Source organism: Triticum dicoccoides, chromosome 2A, assembly GCF_002162155.2.
Source record: "Triticum dicoccoides isolate Atlit2015 ecotype Zavitan chromosome 2A, WEW_v2.0, whole genome shotgun sequence".
Taxonomy (NCBI): Eukaryota; Viridiplantae; Streptophyta; class Magnoliopsida; order Poales; family Poaceae; genus Triticum; species Triticum dicoccoides.
In genome coordinates this window covers 501351861-501360388 of record NC_041382.1, presented here as the reverse complement: position 1 = coordinate 501360388, position 8528 = coordinate 501351861, and the positions used below count along the sequence as shown (strand labels likewise).

The window sequence follows — 8528 nt, the reverse complement described above, 5'->3', positions numbered from 1 at the left end:
AAATCTGGAGTGGAAACAAGGTCTTCAGAGCAGACAATGCTGTCTGACGAAGCTCATGTCTTGCTGGTTACAGATAGCTCCTCAGAGGAGGATTCAGAGACAGATGACCAGTCCTATTTCCTCCCTCGAGGTGCATGCTCCAACTTGGCAGGGTTATGCTGCTCATATCATCCATATGGTATCTTGCATTGCTATGTCATTTGCTTAGTTTAGACATGCTTTGTGTGAATGCCACATGTTTAGTGTCTAATTACAATATATGTGAATTATGCAATGCCATCTTGTTGCAAGACATCATATATGTGAATTATGCAATGATATCTTGTTGCAAGGCATTATATATGTGAATTATGCAATGCCATGCAGTTTAGCCAAGCGTCATATATGTGAATTATATCATGCCGTCCTTTTTTAATATTTCTCGTTGCATTTGTCGACAATGTTTTTATATTCAACCGCTCTTCCTGTGCATCAGCCATTTGAATTGGTGATGGAGAAATCTGGAGTGGAAACAAGGTCTTCAGGCAGACAATGCTACCTACTGAAGCAGATATCTTGCTGGTTACAGATAGCTCTTTAGAGGAGGATTCAGAGGCAGATGACCAGTCCTATTATCCCCCTGAGGTGTATGCTCAAACTTGGCAGGGTTACATTACTCATATCATGCATATGTTGTATTGTAATGCTTAGTTTTTACATCATATACACAATATTGAATGCCATCTCCTTAGTTGACACATCATATATGCGATTGCCCTCTGCTCACTTGCTTAGTATATAAATCATATATTTGAATTATATCATGCCATGATGTTTACATAGACAGCTTGTATCTGAATTATGGCATGCCAACCCATTTTCTAAAGACATAATATAGTTATATCATCTCATCATGTTTACATAGTCATCATATTTTGAATTATGTCATTCTATCCATGAATTATATCATGCCATCATGTTTCCAGCGACAGCATGTTTGTGATTTATGGCATGCCAACCACTTTAATAGACACATCGTATAGTTATATCGTGTCATCCTGTTTACATAGTCATCATATTTTGAAGTATGTCATTCTATCTAGTTTAGTTAGCCATCATACATGTGAAATTATGTCATGCTATCATGTTTAATTAGCCATCATATATGTCATGTTATTCTTTTGGTTAGAAAACATAAATGTGAATTATTTCATGCCCTGTTTTCTTCCCTACTGTCCATTGCACCTGTCTATCTTACAATGTCTGTACATTCAATTACTTTTCTTGTTTATCAGCCATTTCAATTGGAGGGGGTGATGGCAGTATCCGTGGGAGTAAAAACATGGTCTTCAGAAAAGATCGTGCTACCTGTCAATGCAGATAGAACCACGGTTCTACTTCCCCAAGAACCAGCCCCACCACACATAACCCAGACTCACGCAGATTGTAACCCTACCCAGTTGGACAGAGAACTAGCTACACCCCTTATAACCCCAACCCCAGGAGATAGTAACCCAGTTCCAGTTGACACATCACTGTCTCCACCAGAGAGCACCCAAACACGATCAGTTAGTAAGGCAACTGCAGTGCCCAAAGCACGAGGACCACCACTTCGAACCCCAAGTCAACGCTTAAAGCAGAAGAAGAATTGTTCTCAGGTCAGGTTCCGTAGCTATGGCTCATACTACTTTGGTCTTGCATCACTGTATTTACTCATACCAACTAATTTCAAATTTGAAGGATGCAACTGAAACTCCAATGGCGCAACAGGTATGTTTTAAACCTATTTCTTTAATGTGATTGTTGTTGTAACTTGCTCTATGTTGATTTCAGTTTCAATTGAATAAAAAATTATGTTCTCATGCCATGCACATTACAAGTGTTGTTATTGCTGTGTAGTTTCCCACACTTATACTCTGTCTATGCTGCTTTGTATTAAATAGATATGATTCAAACTGTCTCTATCTTGATTTGGCAACATAAACTAGAATGATATAGACCATACAATGACCATACTACATAGATATATGTTTGTTCGTGCTATTATCCTGTCCACCTTACTACTGAATTGGTTTACCAAAATGAGTTTCATATACAACATGGTAAACCTGTGATGTGTTTGTTTGTTTCTCTTTTAGAAGGCAGATAAAATATTGGAGAAGAGTACCCCGTTATGCAATGGTCAAGGAAGTAATGCAGATAAGGTTCAAGATAGTGACACATCCCTGTTGATCTCCAAGAAAGCTGATAAAAACTATATTGAAGACACTAAGGCAACCCCAAAGTCATGTCTTGATGTAGTGTTCGAGTTACTGGCTACTACTGCTGGCACCAGCTCTTCGAACTCGCTGCCTGAATCAATTCAGCTTCTTGAGTCTCGACTTCAAGATGAAAGACATCGATAAGATGTTATGCGACAGGAAGCCGAAGGACTGAGGAAGTCCCTGTAGAATTCAGATGCATACCTTATGGTGCAACAACAAGTGCTGGAGGATTTAAGCGCCGAACAACAGAAAGTTAATAAGCTTACTAAGCATCTTGCCAGCATTATGGGTACCCAGGATATTGTTTCTTGAGCACTTCTGAAGTGGTTTCATTGTTTTGCTGCGGCATTTATTTGCACTGGTCACGAACTTTGACAACCAGTGTATATGATATGCAGCTTTGTTCCCTATATTTGCACTAGTGGTGAACTTTGATGCCCAGTGGATGTAATATGTGTAATAGTCGTGATAGCCTAGCGTAAGTTGCTTGCTTATTCATTTCCTTGTTGTCTTAATTATTTGTTTGCTTGTAGTCGGTGCAGTTCTTTTTCCGCGGTTTGCTAGTGGCCGCAATAACCTATTTTTTTAAAACTAGGCCACAATAACCATGGGCTACATATTTACTGTATTTACGATGGGCCTCCTACGGGCCGTAGAAACAATGGGCCTTCTAAGGGCCGTAGCATCAATGGGCCTTCTACGGGCCGTATGATCGATCGACCAAACATGGGCCAATAACAGACCGCATTATGGACCGTAAACGCGCTAGATTTGAAATCATCCTTTCATGGGCCAACCATAACAGGCCGTCGTTAATCGGCCGTATTTGATGACGTTACAAAAACGGCCCAAAGGATTAACGGGCCGCAAACGGGCCAATTGTAACCATGGGCTAAATTTGGCCCACAAGCAGAAAAGGCCAGTAACGGGCCGTAAGTAACCGAATGCTGGAAATAAGCCCAAGAATAAATCGGCCCTGAGAAGGCCGAAAGATAACACGGGTTGGAAACGTCCCAATGGAATAATGGGCCGTTAATGGGTATAAAGCGGTACACTGTTCATTGCGGGCCAGATTCACCACGGGCCGTTAATGGGCCAAGAGTTACAAATGGCCTCGTATGGGCCGAAAGATATCATGGGTCGTACATCGGCCAGAAGTTACAACGGGCTAGAATCATATTGGACGGCCTAGATGAAGCTACTAGGCTTAATTCTGATAGGCCGTAACGTGCCGTGAGTTAGCGGGCCGTAAATGGGCTATATACGAACAGGCCGTTAACAGGCTTTTCGTGGGCTGGCTCGTTACCTTTTGACCAAGTCAAACAGCCGGCCTTTTCACCGAAATGGGCCTCTGTTGGGCCGTGCCACGTGCCGACGTATCATAGGCCCCTCCTATCCAATGAATGGATGACATCTGTCCCAATGGTGAGCCAACACGTGTTTCCTCCGACCAATGACAAATTTACACGTGGAAAATCCTCTTTGGTCCGGGCTGTGAACGGGTTATCGGATCCAAAACCGGACCCAATAGTGTAACGGCGACCCGTTATGGTGGATGCCACGTGTCGGTCACCCTTGACGAAAGCACTTCTATGACGTGTGATTTATCGTCATGGAAGTGGACACTTCCGTGATGATAATTTTGGTAATGTCATGGAACACTTCTACGACAGCACAGGTATGACTATCTTGATTTTGTTATAAAATTGTCATGGATGTACATACATGACAGAAAATGTGACCTACTGTGACCAGCACGTATCATCACGGAAGTGTCTTTTTTGTAGTGGAGGTTGTGCGCCACCTCATTGGCGGGGTGGAGCCACCGCTCACCGCAGATGGTGCGAGTGCAACACACAAACCTGTAGAGTGCAAGCTTCTCATCGATGAAGCACGTATCCTCCAAGACCATGGTTGCGATGGCCTTCTCGCTCGTCTGCTTGCCGAAGATCTGGCCCTCCACGAGCCGGTGCTGTTTGAGGTGTTGTAAGTTGTACTGCTACTCATCCTGCAGCATCTTGAACATGGAGACCGATGGAGCCACCTGCTCCTCCCCTGCCATGAAAGCGTCGAAGTGTGCCTGTGCTATGGTGAATCCCATGACTGGAGCGGGTGCCTGATCCTCGTTGTACATATCCTCCATTGCCCGCTCCTCATCATTCCATCTCTCCTCTCGTGAGCTGGAGGCATTCTTGCCTCAATGCGGTGCGCACACTCGTCTTCCCAGTCATGCATAAGCTCTGCGGTCTCGTGTCGGTGACGCGACGAGAGCTTCTTCCACAACACACATTCAGTCTTGGTCGTTGTGTCGACAATCGTGGAAGGAGGAGGAAGGGGAGCAGTGGTGCACCGGCGGAGGTCAGATGAAGGTAGATGGGACTCAGACGTGGTGCAGGTTTGTGTCGGTCAGGCGAAACACAATTTAATTAGCGGGCGCCCAGGAAAGTGGGGCAATGTCTTGAATACGCCGACCAGGTGGGGGAATGACTTCTCGTTCGTCGTGCCAGCGTGAATGTTGGCCAGATGGACAGATTGTAGCCTGCTTGAATGCCATAGGAATTTGTCTCGTAGCCCATCCGGTCATGCTCGATTTGAACTGACATGAACGCAGCGCTGAGAGCGGGCGGCGGGCCAGACCTCCGAATCGATGTGTATTCAGCGCCATTAGGCTGGCATGCCCCAGTGACCGATCAAGTCCGCTTTGGACCAGCATGAATGCGGCGCGAAGAGGGGAGTAGCGGTTGGAGTAGGAAAAGACAAATGATTTTGTGTGGGTCGGGGTGTCGGACGCCTACATGACGGAGGTCTGGACACCCGGATATCTCCCCCAACATTGCTTCCGGTTTACAGAAAGCCGGACGTGTGGGCCTGTCCGCGAACATTTGATGGACGACGTTGGAGGGCATGAACTGTAGAAACCGCACAGTCCCGACATTTACAGACGGTTTGATGCACAACGTTGGAGATGTCCTAAGTACATGGCAAATTTGGCATCGCAAAAGCCCTAAGTAGCACACGTACTCTACTTATATTCTGCCAATATTCTTTGCAACTTAACAATTGTCATGGACCTAGAATAATTTTGTGGAATCCAATAAAATATGTGTTATACTTAAAATTATATATTATTTTTGCTACACTTCCAAAATAATACAGATGATGCTCTCAAGTTTGAAAGGCAACCATGTGTTAGTTCTGGTAAAAAAGCATAGTCGAACCCTCAAAATTTAGCCCTTCAAAAGCTGTTTCAAATCTTAACTCCTCAATAAAAAGTGCTTCCTAGCTTAACTCTTAAAGGTTAACCCCCTAAAAAATATTCTGCATATTTGAAACACAAATTTAAATTACACAATTTCATAATTGAATAAAGGTAGCACATCATACATAGCACAATTAGATGGTTTATTACCACCTAGCATACTTTAAACTACATAGCATATTTTAAACTACATAGCATAATTAGACAACTTTAAATTGCTCATCATTGTTGAAGATATCGTCCCAATTCACGCCGGAGTAGGAAAGCCAGAGGGTCCGGCCTCATCGGCGTTGTTGCCACGCTTCTTGGGCTCGAACCACTCTTGTTTCGCGGCGACTAGCTCCAGATTCTTCCCGATGGGCTAAGCCATATAGGTCTTGTCGATAGCTCGGCCTCGAGCTGAATTAAATTTCAAGCAGTCTTAAACCTCCTCGGCACGAGAGACCACTCTAGCGGGAGGCTCGATTAAGTCCGGGGCGGGGCCACGGAGGGGAAGTTACCTTCGCCCGGGCGAGTAGCGGCAGACCACACGCCGCCTGCAACGTGGACTGGTATGTGCCGAGCCACCGCTTCTCCACATGTTCGAATTGTGGATCTCCATTGCCGAATCGCCCTAGGCCGCACGTCGTGGTACTTCTTCGGCGGCAGCGATGACAGAGACATGGATCTCGAGCGGGCAGGGGCGGCGGGTACTCGGGTGGTTGCGCCGACCCGTTCCGGACGAAATGCGGATACGGGGTGGCCCTCCTCATCGACGAGCTCATGGTAGCAGATGTGGCTAGACTCATCGATTCACGTGACGTCAGTAGGCGCTGGTCAATTAAAGTGTGGCACGAGGATGGCGGGGGCTGCACGGTGGCCGAAGGGGGAAAGGAAAGTGGCGGAAGCAAGAAGGTTGGTGCCTGCGTGGAGGCAGCCGAGCCAGGGAGAGCGACATCCAAGCCACGGAGGAAATCTTTTTTACTGAGAAGTGGCTTCGGCTGCTCAAATTTGAGGCACAACCGATATACCGCATTCTTTTTTTGAGAAGTTAAACTGGATGAGAGTTTGGCTATTGTTGCCATGAACATGTCTATGCATGTTAGGCCCTATTTGGCAAAACACCACTCCTCCAGGACGGAGCGGAGTGCGCGGAGCGCCGGGTTAGCAGCTCCTAAATTACAATTACATGTCGCTCCGCTCCAGAGCGGAGTTGCAGAGGGGAGGGATTCCAAACAGACTCTCAGTCCTACAAATTCGTCTGTGTCATCAATCGTCGTTGGCTTTTCCTTTTCTTTGCAGGAGCATAAACTCCTGTAAGACTTGCGATTCCAGTACACAGGTCGATGCAGAGGCGACATCCATTTCGGTTAGGTTCTTGTGAGTGCGGCATATAGGCCAGCGTTGAATTTTTTTAATTTAGTTCACAGTTGCTGTTTCTTCGTCATTCCACTAATTGTCACCGCTCCATGTCCTGGCTTCACGGCGGCGGCATTAAATATTCAACAGAATCTGTTAACCGTTGAGATGTGATCGACACCCGATACAGGGATCGCTTGCCATCTATTCGCACCGCACCAGGGTTTCAGAATGGCATTCAAGACCGATCCGTCCCGACGTGATCTCGCCACCAAACCAAATGCAAACCGTTGGAGAAAACATAAACACCTTCGTCCTGGTCGGACGCAGCGGCCACAGCTCCACTACTTCCTCTCCGGCATCTACTTAAGAACTGCAAAGGTTTTTCTTCCGACAAAGAATTGCAAAGGTGAGCTTACTTCTTCTTCTTCTGCAAAGGTGAGCTTACTTCTGTAGCCCTTTCCCCTTCTGCTTTGCTGAATCCAGAACCAAGAGAGACATGACGCTGGATGGTGGGCGCAGCCGTTCCTGAGCCGAGATGTATCTTGATGTGCAGAAGATGCCGACGTTGTGCATCACGGTGGACATGGGGTGCAGCCGCTGCAGTGCCAAGATCCAGAGGGTCCTGTCCTCCATCCAGGACCGAGGCAAGTTTGTCATCGAGAAGATCGTGTACGAGGATAACAGGGTGCTCGTGTCGGGGCCCTTCGACGCCGACAAGCTGACATGCAAGCTCTGGTGCAAGGCCAGCAACGTCATCAAGAACATTGAGGTCGTCAAGCCGCCGGTGGTAGCCAAGCCGAAGGACGACCCTCCCAAGCCCAAGAAGAAAGAGGACAAGCCCGAGCCCAAGCCAGCCCCGTGCAACCAGCTGGTGCCGTACGCGTATCCGCTGCCGTACCCGCTGCCGTACCCATCGGCGTGCCCGTGTGGCTGCGCTACGTCGTACTGCGAGTGCCACTCCAAGCCACCTCCTCCGGCACCGGCGCCGGCGCCCACGTGCCAGTGCCCGGCGTGGTCATCTTGCCACTGCCACACCTACCCGCCGTACCAGCAGCCCATGCCCATGCCGTGCACGCCGATGGTCATCTGCGAGGAGAGCCCGCCCGCCTGCACCGTCATGTAACTGCGACACGGTGTGCACCATCTCTTCGAAGCCTCCATGTATCCATTCCATGAGTGATTTGTTTGTAATTCTTTCAATATATTTCCTTAAACGTCTTCGAGCTTAATGATTTCTGTCGAATAAGTGAGCGTTGTATATATGTTGCTTAAGGAATCAGGAATTCCCAAGCAGCCTAGAGCAATTTTCACCTTGTTCAAAGATCCTTTACTCTTAGAATTTGGAAATACAATGCCTTGTTTTACTTTTATATAAAGTGTAATGGATTTCTTTCACCACTTAAATTACAATGCCTACCTAGGCCGACTGATCTAAATTAGGAGAGCCTGAATCTGGAGACTGTTGATCTTCATGGCATTGATTCTGACATCCCCGAGGAGGAGGTTAAGGCGGCCATTGATGCTATGACAGGTAACAAGGCCCCGGGACCTAACGGCTTCACGGTCATTTTTTTTAGAGATGTTGGCACATCATTAAAGATGATGGCATGGGTTATCGAACAGTTCAGTAACCTCCAAACAATAAACCTACACTGGCTTAACTTAACCAACATTGTGCTATTGCC

At 46.8% G+C, this 8528-nt stretch overlaps 1 protein-coding gene across 4 annotated transcripts; it reads left to right on the top strand.

Annotated features, from left to right (window-relative positions):
* Positions 1-7086: 7086 nt before the first annotated feature.
* Positions 7087-8213, top strand: LOC119355027 (protein PYRICULARIA ORYZAE RESISTANCE 21-like). Of its 4 annotated transcripts, none has more exons than XM_037621804.1 (2): positions 7087-7221; positions 7327-8213. In XM_037621804.1, exon 2 carries the CDS (start codon positions 7379-7381, stop codon positions 7964-7966), a length of 588 nt encoding a protein of 195 aa, XP_037477701.1. In that variant the 5' UTR covers positions 7087-7221; positions 7327-7378; the 3' UTR covers positions 7967-8213. The 4 variants fall into 4 exon arrangements, with proteins under 4 accessions (XP_037477701.1, XP_037477702.1, XP_037477704.1 ...); XM_037621805.1 differs by having other exon boundaries at positions 7093-7278; positions 7363-8213; XM_037621807.1 differs by having other exon boundaries at positions 7094-7249; positions 7397-8213.
* Positions 8214-8528: the final 315 nt, after the last annotated feature.

Bases quoted from the DNA above. Each gene is read 5' to 3' on its own strand.
- LOC119355027 (XM_037621804.1), top strand. From the start codon at position 7,379: ATGTATCTTGATGTGCAGAAGATGCCGACGTTGTGCATCACGGTGGAC.